This window comes from Priapulus caudatus, unplaced genomic scaffold (assembly GCF_000485595.1).
Source record: "Priapulus caudatus unplaced genomic scaffold, Priapulus_caudatus-5.0.1 Scaffold503, whole genome shotgun sequence".
Lineage (NCBI taxonomy): Eukaryota > Metazoa > Priapulida > Priapulimorpha > Priapulimorphida > Priapulidae > Priapulus > Priapulus caudatus.
In genome coordinates, this window is record NW_014577564.1 from 177,906 (window position 1) to 192,832 (window position 14,927).

At 46.4% G+C, this 14,927-nt stretch overlaps 1 protein-coding gene across 2 annotated transcripts in view; it reads left to right on the forward strand.

Moving 5' to 3' along the window:
• The window catches only part of LOC106811092 (Y+L amino acid transporter 2-like), a 9,790-nt gene extending 6,682 nt beyond the window's left edge, over positions 1-3,108 (forward strand). For both annotated transcript variants that reach the window (XM_014814622.1, XM_014814623.1), the window contains 2 exons: positions 100-277; positions 2,483-3,108. In XM_014814622.1, the coding sequence (XP_014670108.1) occupies positions 100-277; positions 2,483-2,562 (258 nt within the window). In that variant the 3' untranslated portion in view covers positions 2,563-3,108. The remainder of the gene's footprint in view (positions 1-99; positions 278-2,482) is intronic.
• Positions 3,109-14,927: the final 11,819 nt, after the last annotated feature.

The window sequence follows — 14,927 nt, forward strand, 5'->3', positions numbered from 1 at the left end:
TTTCCACCACAGTCACGAACGTAATTCATTGTTTCCACCACAGTCACGAACGTGATTCATTGTTTCCACCATAGTCACGAACGTGATTCATTATTTCAGTTTCCGATGTGCGTGCACATCGTTTTCCTTCTTGGCTGTGCTGCGTTGATAATTACACCTATTTATCTACAACCCGTGAAGTCACTGACTGCGGCCTGCCTCCTGTTAAGTGGAATACCCGTATACTTTCTGCTTATATATCGAAAGAAGAAGCCAGATTGCTGCCGAAGTCTCCTAGGTAAGACCGTAAGGTGTGATAATTTAGTACGACAGTATATAGATGCTCAATGTACAGATGTTTGACATTCTCACGATAATTGCAGCCTAAATGTGCAAAATCACCAAACATTATGAAGATTTTGTCCTCATAACCTTGAAAGAAAACATAAAACGATATCCAGTAGCGGATCCAGTGTCTGCTTTCTAGGATGTCGCACAAAATATAATATAATAATTCAAAATAGAAACACCGACAAAGTTTAAGAAGATTCTGGAAAGACTGCATGGTCGGTCGGTTGTATGTCCACGATGAACCTGTTGCGGATATCCTACATGAACACCATAGAATTTTTAAGCAAGATATTGTGATAGACAACTGTAATATCCAGCAAACCATGTGTATTCGCCCTTGTGCTTGAACGTATACTTTCAATCATATACTATATTTCTTTCCGCAAATGCTGGGCGCGCGTAAACACAGATAATGCAAAACGTTCAAAACTTTGGAAATTTCACTAATGCAGTCGACAATCAGATGTGGGTTTACGGCATAACCAGCGTCTGCCAAAAAACCATTATTTTTCAGAAATTATACTACCATAGTAATGGACAAATAGCTACAAATAGTTTGGTGAGAAAAATGTTTACTCCACGGTGTGCGATTATCCATATCTCCAATTCCCATTTCAATGCCAGTATCTGCCAAAAAGGCGAACATATCGTTGAAATTGTACATGCAGAATAAGAGAGAGCGATGCCTAGAATGAATCTGTCGGCGTAGCTTGTGTGGGCACCCTGTATATTTTAAAGTGAGACAGATCGTAAATTCGTAATGCACATTTATTATAATTATACCACACCATTCTCGCGTATCCGCACTCTAATTTGAAAATATACAATTCGTATAAAATACGATTTATTTCTTTACTTATGCGACATGCGGGGCATGTGCGAATCCGGATCTTAGCCAACGAACTATAATCAAAATCCACCCTATACATTCAACTGGCGATCGGTTTCCGATTGTCTCAATTCGCCTTTATATTACACGCTCACGAACCCAATGGACGTGCATTATGGACACATATAGTACACAGGTACACATCGTGCATCATGGAAAAGAAAAATGGTACGTCAGCCATGATACGATTCCCATGATACATGCACAGATCGTTGTTATTGGTATCCACACATATCCTCATCACACGTGCACACCCACACGCTTACGCGCGCTGTAACGACGACGATGACGTTACCCGGTTCAAAGTAGATTAGTTGTAGCGATGAATAATGAAACCTCCAAAGTCCAAGCAGTTGTGTTCAGCAAATAGTATTATTGTTTCTCAACCCACATGCGCGCGCACAGAGGCACGCAGCCGCGTGACTCGCACACTCACTTCCGACCTCTCTCTTCAACCAAGACCTCCCATTTATACATTTCTAGCTAAGAAAGTCGCGCGCGCGCGGATAACCACACCCGTTTCCCACATGCACAACAATTCTCTCTGCACAATGCACAACAATTCTCTCAACAACAACTCCACCGTTTCTTATCTCCATCATCCATACTACATCAAACGCGCTACCGCCGACCAACCCATCTGCAAACCATACTTTACAGCGCGCAGACTAACACACGCTTATACGCGCGCGCACACTCACCCACGCTTACGCGCGCGCACACTCACACACGCTTACGCGCGCGCACACTCACCCACGCAAAGCCAGACAGACAGATAGAGTCAGACACACACAGACACACACGCACACGCACACATGCACACACACACACACACACACACACTAACACGCGCGCGCACACAAAAATACGCGGAAACGCAGACATACACGCACACGCAGATGCACGCACGCACGCACACGCATTCACACACGCGCGTGCACGCATTCACACACGCGCGTGCACACATTCACACGCGCGCGTGCACGCATTCACGCACGACACACACGCGCGTGCACGCATTCACACGCGCGTTGCTGACCATATTTATACCGTAGTAATAAAGCCATTTATCTTCTGGTTACTCATTCTGCGAGGTTTGAATTCTAATCAAGAATGTGTGTAAGTACGAAGAGTGCAAATTTAGAGAAAGCAATCGTTCTTACGCCCAAGTTTTTGATAATGCAGCGCAATAACGGTCAATGAGGATTTGCTTTTTGATCCGAAGATTGACGTAATAAACACATGACATAAATCTTTACACAGGTTCAATCACAAGATACCTCCAGCTGATTATGTTGGTATCTCCTCAAGATAAGAGCACATACTGCAGTGTACTGGAATGACATCAGAGCTACTTGTTGGAACTGGACGCTGAATGAAGATTTCGTGAAGATTTATCGCGCCATAAAAGCACGTTCCGTCGCAACACGCTCGAGGTTCTATTTTTTTTTAAATTCTGGCTATTGTTGACCATTCCCAATTTATATCGCCTTATTGCCGAGCTTACCTGATGTTGTTATGTGCTATTGCGCCATACCAAAGAGATTTGCTGTTGTGTAGGAGTCGGATGATATTGCAGAGGGTAATTAAATGAATAATTATGAGGCTTGCTATGCGTGGTCTACCTATCATATTACCGAGAAAGCTGTCAAGCATTAGAGAAATATTGTAATTTCTTTAGAAAAGAGAAATGAAGAATAATGTTTTTTTACTGTAGATCATTTACAGAGGTTTATTACAGAGAATTGTTATAAAATCGGAAGATATATAGAATTTTTGTTACCGTAACTTTTGTTATAGAATATTTATAGAAATGTTCAGAGAGAATTTGTAATATGTAGTATAAATAATATTTTATAGAAAGTTGATCACAACTTCTTTAGAACATAGAATAGTATTCGTGTATCGATATATACTTAGCATATACGGAAAGACACACCCTAATCCCAGAAAACGCTACATTTCTTTGTGCACGGGCCGAGTAGGGGGCTTTCCATCTAGCAGGTAGAATAGGTAGAGGGCAACATGACTCTCGCTAACGTTCTAATAGAGCTGGGCGAGAGGTGAGCGGGTCAATATGGGTCCTGTAACGTGTTGCTGCGTGCGTTTAATAAATAATGAAATAAAATTACTCGTAGTAGAAACAATATCTTACGCTCGCTCGGCTTGTGTCAGGATCAAACGCCCCATACTTGAGCACGTTATTGTACGAGATGTGCTGGTGTCAGAATAAACGGTGATATGACGACATGGTTACATGTAGTAGAGCATTAGGTTCATAGCAAAGGTTAGCATGGGAGAGTCAACGATGACAATCTTAAAGCCAGCTCAGAAGATCTTGTAATGAAAATATATACAAATTGAAACAATAACACAACAAATGCAATTAAAAATACCACTCTGTATTCCTTATTTACAAGTGTTGAAACTATAAACATCAAATTTACAAACGTGTGTGTCTTATAACCTGATCATTTCATATAAAAACATTATTAACAACAACAGTCACAAACAAGTGGCATCTGCCAACTGGAACACTGTATGAACAACCAACTGACCAGAGGGCGCCACAGTTCTTAGCATCATTACTGCCACGTTTATAAAGTAAATGCAACATCTGTGCAACAATAAAATCTCTTTATAACACTCAGAGAAAAATTAACATGGAGAGTCGCTGCTTAAACAATAACTTAGCGTAGAAATCCAGATGATTAGAATAGGTGCCTTTTTAGTATTAGTTTAAAAGCTGTCAATATTCTTGCTTACAAGCAAACCGATAATATTGTTGTGCCAACAATAAATAATATTTACACTATCTCTCAATCATTAAAACCAGCGAATTAACACATTCAAAGTACAACGAGATCCCCCAGACTCTTTCGAATCTATCCACGCAAAAACATCACAGATCGTATTCACCTCCATCCGAATATCAAAACGGGTAAAAACCTCGTTGAATGGCTTTCGCCGAAACCGTCCCTTTCGCACACCGTCATACATTACAAACATTTTTAACCGTCCTAGCAATGGGATTTCGATTTTGCTACACACATTACAGTAAGTCGTTGCGGGAGTGTGCTCACGATAATCACCAGTCACAGTTGTGCCTTAAATTGGCGTACTTTCGCATTTTCCTATAATCACCCCCAACTTCCCGAATACATTTGGTTTCCTTCAGGCTAACATTCACCGTGTAAACGTTTTTTTAGACAAAATTAAGAACGCAGTGTAAAATAATTTATAGTTATTACAAACTACTTCTTGAAGACAACCCCTGTTCTTGATGTGAGTACGTAAAACAGTAATAACACGATTAAAATCCGCATAATAATAATTTCTGTCAGGCATAATCTGACTAATGAACTGTGCTGCTGTGCCGTTGGGCATGATTGCATTCGAGCATCCCAGGTTAACGACCATTGCACAATGCAGAGGCATATTTGCAATAGAGGGCGCTGTGGAGCATGTTCGCAGCAGAGCATGTATATCAGATATATTGATATGTGCTCTGTTCAGTTTATCTGCATTAGCATTAACATTAGCAGCAGCAACATTAGCAGCAGCAGCAGTAGTAATAGTAGTAGTCGTAGTAGTAGTAATAATAATAGTAGTAGTAGTAGTAATAGTACTAGTAGGAAGAGGAGTAGCAGTAGCAGCAGTAGCAGCAGTAGCAGCAGCAGCAGTAGCAGCAGCAGCGGCGGCAGCAGTGACACTTTAACTCACCATCTCTTCTTCGCAGAGGAACATTACACAACGTCATGGCTATAACATTAACAGTGATACCGCATGTCGTCATGATCAGTCTGTGCTCCGAGGTATATATATGTAAACGAGAACATGGCAGTTCACTGCTGTATTATTTCTGGAAACTCGCAATTCAACTGCTACGAAAGTGCCCACGTGTGTAAGAATGCACACATGAGCTGCAGTAGATTCACTCGTCTATTGGAATCATATCAGATACATGATATCTATTGGATGCAGACAACAAAAGGCTGGGAGAGCCTATTCGTGCATGAACATTGGTCGTTATTACTGATGTGCGTTGAACCAATAGCACTAACCTTTGTTGCACTGCAGTAAAACATGGCCTGGATGTATGGAAAAGGCTCCTGAAATAAGTGCCATTCATACACGCTTAATGAAATAGTTATAAACTTAACGATATCGACACATTCAACGCATGGAAATAGTCGGAGGTAGCTTCTGTTCTCTTTACCAAGTAGCAAATTCAAGTGCTCTGTTAGAAAGCCGATGCATGATACGGTAAAATAATAAATACTAGTATCATCATTTCTAACACTTTTCTATTGGTACTATAAGTTTACCTCAATGTGAAGACAAGAAACATGCCACCTTTATGTGGGTGTTTTGCATGAACACCGCACAGACACTTCACCTGGTGTGAAACCACACGTTCAATTGACCCAGCACATACCCCAACCAGTGTTGTGAAGTGTTTAATTTACCCATCACATACACCATATGGTGGAAGAATCAATGTTGAATTTACCAATCACATACGCCAGCCGGTGAGAAAAACAATGTTAAATTTACCAATCGCAGGTCATCCAGTGGGGGAGACAATAGTGAATTTACAAAGCACATGTCACCAGGTAGTGGGAACAATGTCACATAAACCGATCAGGTAATACCGCGTGGCATGGGACATAATACTGCATAAGCCCACGCAGTGCGGAGTTTAATAAGGAAGATGGTCGATTATATTTGCTTTTCAAGTCCCATTAAGAAAAAAAAATCATATTTGCTCACATGAGCAAACCCACCCTTCTGTTCACGATTGGAAACTAAAACGTGAAATCCTACCAGGATTGGTGCTGACAGGCAGCTGCAGTGAAAACTCCGCCACATATGGTAGCTCGACGCTTATAGCATTGAATCCCCGCGCGGCGTCGCACGCACGCGTGGACCGCCGCTGCTCGCGCTCGCGTTTTTTAACCCTTCCTCAGCAACGCCCCCCGAATTAGAACGAGACACGCGTCGCGCGCCAACGGCTGGAAATAACCTAGACAGAGTCGCCGTCACACGGAGGAGGATCGCTCGTCGCCGCGCGCGACGTCCGGTGCCGACCACCGCCGCTTCCTCGTCGCCGTCGCCGTCGCGGCCGCCGGCTTGTCGATGAAGAGAGCGCGGCGCGCCGTCTCGGCGAGGCTGCTCGACGCATCCTCGGGCGTGCGGCCCGCGTGCTCCGTCTGAACCTGAGTAGTCGCGACGGCCGCCGCCGCCGCCGCCGCCGCCACCGCGCTGCCGTCGCCCGGCGAGCTGGCGAGCGTGGTGAGCTCGGCGCGCGTGGCGGCGCGCGGCTGCACGCGCTGCCGCGCCGCCGGCGCCATCTGTACGTCCTTGTGCGTGAGCGAGATGCACACGTCGCCGACGGCGAGGCGGTGGCAGGAGAGGCCGTAGCGGTGCAGCGTGCGCTCGGGGTGACACGACGACCAGCCCTGGCCGAAGACGAAGAACGGATGCTCGATGGCAGCTTCGACGGTCACCTGCAGCAAGGGAAGCGCACATGAGAATCTCTAGCGAGTGAGGGAAAGCAGCATGGCTGAGCCATTACGCAGAAATCAGAGAGCAATTCGAGACTGGAAAAAACTGCAATCAACAAACTGCAGTGGTGCCACGTGTATGACTGTGCATAATTATAATTAAATTAGTAAAATTTAATCTGATGTCTTTGTGTGTTTGTTGAGTACACTTAATTAGCTAAAGTACACAATAATTGTTTACAAACATTTTCTAGTAATTGCAACAATGGCAGAAGTTTGAAGCTGTATTTATGTCAGTTTTTAAGCCAGTGCTGCAGATTGTGCAGAGCTATCAGATAAATAAGACGAATTTAATGGCTTACACTTATAAATTTATACACGACATAGACAGAACTAAGGTATTCATGCGTTGACCAAACAGGCATTATTCAATCCCACCGAACATCGAACCGAAAATCGAAACCACAAATCAAAATGAACAGAATACGATGGCAGCATTGAACGTACAACAACGCACTCTAATTTTGCAAACTAGGTGGCAGCACATGCATTCACACTATGCGTTTCCACAAGGTCGAACACTGCTATTATCCCTCGTTCCGTTAACAACCTCGAAGCATCATGGAAACGTTGGAAACAACAGCATACATTTGAACGAGTCCTACCACGATTTGTATCTAGTGTCTATGCTTGCAGCTTATAGCGTGTAAGATTAAAAACCGATGTCAGGAAATCTCTTAACGCACACAATGAGAACTTGACTCCACAGCAAAATGATGAGCTTCATGTTTACATTCTGCCAGCGTATAACTTTCCTGACGATATTTGCTTGAAAGGTGAACGGGTGGGCAGCATATAATTCCCTGGGTGTTTTTTCTGGGGGGGGGGAGTGGAAGATCAGCAACTAGAAACGTAGTCCTAATCGGAGTAATTGCTGACAGTAATCGCAATCTCACGTGATGCTCCGGCATTTGGCCACACAGCGCTAACCGCCATCGCTTCCACAAAAACCTAAGCCGCTAGTAGGCATTCGAGTGCAGATCACCTCCCCCCTTCCACCTAGTTCCCCCCGCCATCGGAGCACCACCTATCCCACCCTTCCGCCTAGTTCCCCCTGCCATCGGAGCGCCACCTACCCACCCTTCCGCCTAGTTCCCCTTGCCATCGGAGCGCCACCTACCCACCCTTCCGCCTAGTTGCCTCCACCATCAAAGAGCCACCTACCCACCCCTCCATCGAAGCGCCACCTATCCCCATTCCGCCTAGTTTCCCCCACGAACGGAGCGCCACCTATCCCACCCTTCCGCCTAGTTTCCCCCACCAACGGAGCGCCACCTACCCACCCTTCCGCCTAGTTCCCCCTGCCATCAGAGCGCCACCTACCAACACTTCTGCTTAGTTTCCCTCACCAACGGAGCGCCACCTACCCACCCTTCCGCCTAGTTTTTCCCCTGCGATCGCAGCGCCACCTACCTGCACGCGATTCTCGCCGACGGAGAAGCTGAGCATGGCCGTCGCACGGCTCGCGCTCTCCGCGATCCGCACCACCGTGCTCGAGTCTATCTTGAGATCACTGCTGATTTCCGCGCTCGACACAAAGTCCTCGGTGCGCAGGTCCTCGACGCGCTTCAGTTCGCCGTTCGCGAGCTGTATGATCGAGCCCTTCATGAAGTGAGCCGGGTAGTGCAGCTGCGACGGCGTCGGCAGCGGCGGCGGCGCGGCCCCCGCGGCGGCCGCCGGCGGTTCCGCGCGCGGCGTCGTGCTGCGCTGACTCGCCGACGACGAGCTGCTCTTAGAACGCTTCGGCGACGAGCACTCGGCAGCGGCGGCAGCGTCCGAGCGCAGCGTCGAGTCCTGGATGGCGACGTCCGGCGGCCGCGTCAGGATGCGGTGCTTCAGGCTGCCCTCCTTACCCGTAGGCACTTTGTAGTTCGACGTCGGCGTCGCCGCGTCGCCCTCGCGCGAGTGCCCCGACGACGACGACGGCGGCGACCCCCGGTGGCGGCCGGCGGCGGCGACCGCTCGCAGAATGTCAGCTTTCCCCTGAGGAGAGATGCCCCGCACCTGCCGGTGGGACGGCTCGCTGGGAGATCTGTCGTGGTAGCTGCTCGGGCTCGGCCGCGACAGGGACGGCGCTGAATCGGGCGGTGGCGGCGGCGCCGGCGCGGGGCCGAGGTATTGACCGGGGGGAATGGGAATCTGATTGGCCGGAAAGCGGGGCAGCTGCTGCGCGTGCGCGGCGTGCGTGCCCATGCTGGCGAGCACGGCCGAGTACGACTCGATCGGGATGTAGTTGCGCGGCGACAGCAGCGGGCTGTGGTAGCCCGCCGCGAACTGGTGCGGCCCGCCGGCGGGGTAGAACGGGCTGTAGGCGGGGATCGGCGAGGCACTTGCGGTGTGCAGGAAATGCGGTGGCAGCGCGGTCGGCGTTGTCGTGTACGCCGGCGCGCTGGGGTAGAGCCGTGCGTGGCTGTAGTCGCCGACGCTGATCGGCGGCCGGAACACACCGCCGCCCGCGCTCGCGTGCGCCGACGCCTCGTCGCCGCCGCCGCCGCCAGGTCGCGCTGCCGGCGCCGACGGCAACCACGAGAGGCTGTCGTCGCCGGTCGTCGTCGCCGTGCCGGCGCGATCGGACCCTCGCTGGCTCATCGGTTTGTTGTCGGCGGCCGTCGCGGCGAGGCCATCGCTGGGATGCTGCTGACTGGTTGCTGGCACGGTGTTGCTTAGGCGCGTTTGCTGGCTGACATCACTCGTGACTGTGCTCACAGCTGTAAGAGAAGCAACAAGTCTGTTAGAAGACGCACTGACGTAGGCAAGAACGTGAAAACGGACGCTTCTAAAAAATACAGCAGAAGTAATAGTAAAAATAATGAAAAATGAGACGTAGAGTTAGCTATGACAAGAGACGAAATAAGTGATATAGCTCAGTTATTAAATCTTTGGAGTTTATAGTTCGGGTGGGGAAGGTTATCGGCCGCACGTTGAGGAATATTGCTGGTTGTGTACAATACAAAATAGAGCAACCAGCCAAATATCATAATTTATATCGACCTAGCACTGATAAACCGCTGCTACGTGTAGGAGGTATGTTGACAGCAGTGAGGACGGGTTTCTGGGTATTTGAGTAGTAGTAATTAGCTGATGTTAGGACATGTGTACACACAATCACCAGCCCACACACAACAGACAGTAGTGCGTAGTAGATGGCAGTTCTGCTCTCGCAGTGGATAAGCACTAGTGTCTGCATTGGCTTTAACACTAGCAACAGCTGTATGTGTTAAGCTGTTAGCAACAAGCGGCTACAGAGTTGAACGTGCCGAAGTTTTCCAGAACATCCACGCATAATAAACGAAAATAAAAATAGAATTTATAACACACAAACACGTGCGGCGAGAGCGAGCAAAGCGCACAGCTTTGCGACGCATTACTACATACAACGTGTAATTGCTAAGCTATTTCTATTTCTAAGCCTATGGCCATACTCTTGATAATATTTACCACGATATACAATGATAATTATAATACATCAAATGGTTCTATACCGTTAACGATATTGCAGCTAACGATATGGCGGTTTACGCTCGTGGCGACGCTTCCACAGTCCCAGCATCATTTTTCATTAATGATATCTGACCACTCTTCTCTCCCCGTGGCGATATTTCTACGAATCAGCCGCGTGTGACTCAGCTATCAGATATCTAAGACTATATATCCATTAGCACCCGCCACTCCCTGCCACCACCTAAGGCTACGATATCTGGAGATGCAGCACGAAGACAACGACGACGACGACGATGATGATGATGATGATGATGATGACGATGATGCTGAGTATAATGACAATGACAATAATGACGATGATCACACACCAAGTACGTCCCAGTTGTCCACTCGCTGCAGCCTCTCCCCGACACGCGCCCACAAGTGCGCGTTAGGTTGGTTACCATGTGCGCTCGCGTGCACGAGAGAGTGTATTGCCAGCATGGCGTCTTGCGTCAGTGGTGATCTGCTTAATGAACATGTGTATCCGGTGTCTCGCCGTCACGTATTTATGACACGTCTGTAATCCCAGCTGTCACGATCGTCGTGTTGTCATCGTACGTGACGATGCAGACGACGAAACTCGACGAGCGGCGGTGTAGTCTAGCTGCCTTCACAACGACTCACGTTCAGCGAACCGCTCTCACCCACCCAACATCTCCGGTGCGCGACGTGTCACCCCTCTCAACCGCTCTCAACCCACGTCAACACATCCTCCCTCTGTGTGTCTAGTCTACACGAGCCGGTAGTAGCATGCGGTAATGCTGTCCCCTTGTGACCGCATGGCGGGTCGGGTTGTGATCGTCCCACGAGGGGTGACACGTCGGGTCTTACACCTCTAGATTGCCAGGCACGTTCCTTTACGATACTCGCGGAAAACAGCAACAAGGAATTGAGCAGGACTTGGCTTCACGAGCCGTTTAAAAGGCTCCTTTAGTGATGAAAAATAGTTATGTACAACTACTAAGAAATTTACAGGTTGACCATCCGATCACAGTGACAATGACGTGTCACGACAACACCGGCACACTGACTCCGCAGTGTGACAGCGCACGACAACAATTACCTCTATTCGTGGATCGTGCCCAATTACATGCGCACCCCCAAGATGAGCGATCACAAACTAACCGAGACTATATCCCAGACTATATGATTCACACGTGGCAACAATCAAATCGAACGCAAAATTCTTTGGCTTTGTAGCTCGCGCTACTGGCGGACCATTTTGTGATCATATATATAGTATCAAGAGTCCATAACATTAATAGAAAATTTTCTATTATTAACCCCTGATAGTATGCAACTGCATCGGCAATCCTCAGAGTGACCGCGTCGCTCATTTGAGTGTCTTACAACTGACGCATGCACATATGATACAGCCCAGCGCGGCCTTGCATACAGGACACATGACTGTGCACGTGCTCGCGACATGGCGAACCCAATGGGTGCCTCAACGAAGCTATCCGAAGCTACCACGCACGCACATGTATAGCTGAAGCTGACAACATCTACATCAATAGTATTAACTACAGATCATCAGGCCATAATAAAAATACTGTTTGTTTGCCCGCACCCGACCGACCCGCCAAAAAGGGGCCGACTCAAAAAATGTTATTGATCATTCCCATTATTTTTTTTATCAAATTCCATCACTGTACATTATATAAATCTGTAGGCAATACATATTTCCAAGCAAAACAAACATTCAACATAAAAGGTATCTCCACACAAGTACACCCGAGCATGTAGACACCATGCTGAATTTGTAAAAAAAAAGCCTACCTACCTACCCAAACTCTTCAGCCTGGATCGGGTGAGGGCAAACAACGATCGGCAACATACGGTCAGGAGTGAATAACAATAAATTAATCTATTATTATCTAATGATTAATCTATAATTATTCACTCCTGATACGGTTGTATAATGCTATTTACGTATTTCCCCAAGGCACGTACACAACGTGCAGATATACACGACAATACTCCACTACTCGTTAATACTCGTTATACGTAAAAGCTGGCAATCTGTCTGTGAATCGTTATATATCCTTTACTCGATGAAGAAGTACATAATAGAAAGCATATTATTTAGCATTCAGCGCAGACTTCTTGTACGACCCTAGAGGGGGTTTATGAAACCGTGAGAAACGTGTAAAGCGGCGTTCTACAAGCCATAGACTTACCCTAAGTTAAATTTCAGGTGATATATTACTAAGATTCGATAAACTATAGAACAAATGGTTTACGGGCTCTTGATATCATGCACTTCTGATTCTACGTACACCGTATTCTACCTTTGCGCGAATCATGTTTGTTTGTAACGTTGCTGATGATTTTATATCAAGTAAAGATCAATGATTTCCAGTGCGGAATATTGGGCACATGCATAAATTAGCATTGATAATTCCATAGCAGTCTCTTTACATACTCAGCGATTTTAAAACTACGATAGCGACGACTGACTGAAGACAATGCGATGGTACGCAGATACGAGGATCCGGTTAGTGTGTCGCGACTTCTGGAGCGACTTCCTGCTCTTCTATCCAACGGCCGCATTTCTTATAGTCTAACACATGTTCCTAATTAACAATTCCCCTAAATGTATACGCACTTATAATTCCAATCCCCCGCTTACTGTTGTTGGCTGCCCCCTTAGCGCGATGTCAGACGAAAAATCTAGATCAGCTAACCTCCTCGCCTCACACCACAGGTAGGCATGCACATGCTCTGATGCACACATCTGTTCTCCTCCTATTCGCTTATCATCTTATCTATAACAATCTATTAAGGATACATGCACTCAAGGTTTTATGCGAAATTTCATAGATTTTTCATTTTCCTTCTTATTCGATGGCTAACACTAGGTGACACCTCTGTGCATGCTTATTTCTCCATATAACGATGCATGTGATCTTTCAGAGCGTTTTGATTGCGCGCGTACGCGAGTAGTGAGCCGTGGCCCTTTAAACACACATTAACTGATGACACCAGAGACAAGATTCATCCAGCCTGTTCACGGTATTCATTACGCCAGAATCTATCAGCCTCACCCTTTCCTTCAGCCGTCAACTGTCAGTGATATAGTTGAAATTGCCGCGCGGTCGCAAATAGCTAGCGACGTAGCTTAGCACGTACGCACGCACTCACATATATGAGCATGAAATATCATTGACAACCAACCACACTGCATTAATAACATTAGATCACTGGTAATGGGCAATATATATAGACCAACGACAACGGTGAATCATATTTCACTTATATATATAAAACTTGTAATCCTATATACAAGCCATTTACCTTGATTAAGAAGTTATTATGACACGCTAAGCTGACCTGAGAGTTGGGCATGTCGTAAATAGGATGACACTAGTTTCGTGACCACTAGATCGAAACAATGGCTGGCCTATCCAGCAATAAAGGCTTTCCTGTTGATAAATATTTTAAACTGCCAACGCAGATTAAGGCACAGATATGACAACACACAGCTGATATTAATGTTTCTAACAACAGTAAAGAGAACCTATCACAAATTCTAGACTATAGATTTTGCGAAGCCAATTGCAATTTCTTCACCCAATTTACAGCCAAAATAAAACATATTTGCGAAATATCCGACGTACACGTCACAAATTCTTCCCTGTCGCATATTAGGTATGTACACGTGCTAGTAGTGCTACTATATATGTATATTATCAAGAGCTAATAAATACCCATTTATATAAATACCTATTTATATTTAAATATAGGTATTTATTAGCTCTTGATATTATATATATATACAAACATAATATTATGAGCCTCAGTATGCCCGATTTTGCAAAATTTCCTCATCCCGTATTTCCCTTAAGCCACATATAACATAAAACAATCACTTCTTCGGCATCATACACCTTTTATACATCTATCGTGAATATACAGGATCACGAAAATCTATGAATAAAAATCGCATAGGATTATCGAAGGACCATTGGGGGGGAAGTAGTTGAATCTAAAATTTACAGCAGAAAGAGAACATGGCTGCCATGGCGGGAATGAACAAATCGAAATACACGCAAAAGTATTGCCTCTTCGAAGCACTCGTCTCCTACTGGCTCTCATCTACTGGCTCTACGAAGCACTCGTCTCATACTGGCTCTTTTCGTGTTGAGCACATTCCGATGGAAATACGTGGAGTAGTATAAAAGTATAAGTGAACATCAGAGTGTGCGTGCGCCTCTGTGGGGTAGACACACAAGATCGCTGAATGCAGTCATCTCGACACTACTCGTCGCTTACACTAGTGAACACAGATAGCTCAGCGAAGGTGGGATGTACTTCCAGCCAGCAGTCCTCGAGATGATGAGAAGGACGTGGCATGCTGTGATGCCTTCCATTTCGCAGTTTATCGCAGTTTAGGCGCCGCTGAGCGAGACACGCACGAGCACGTATATACACGCAACAAATGGCTTCCTATGACACGCGGTGGGTGCACGCACTGAATCAACTGACTTGTGCGTAACCAACCACCACCACCTTCGCCACTGATCGCGAGAAACGGATTTTTGTAGATTTTTAAAAAACGTTTTAAAATTTAAAAACCGGAATGGTGACTCCAACCTACACGTCACGATATTGCTTGTCCACTATAGATACACACACACACACACACACACACACAC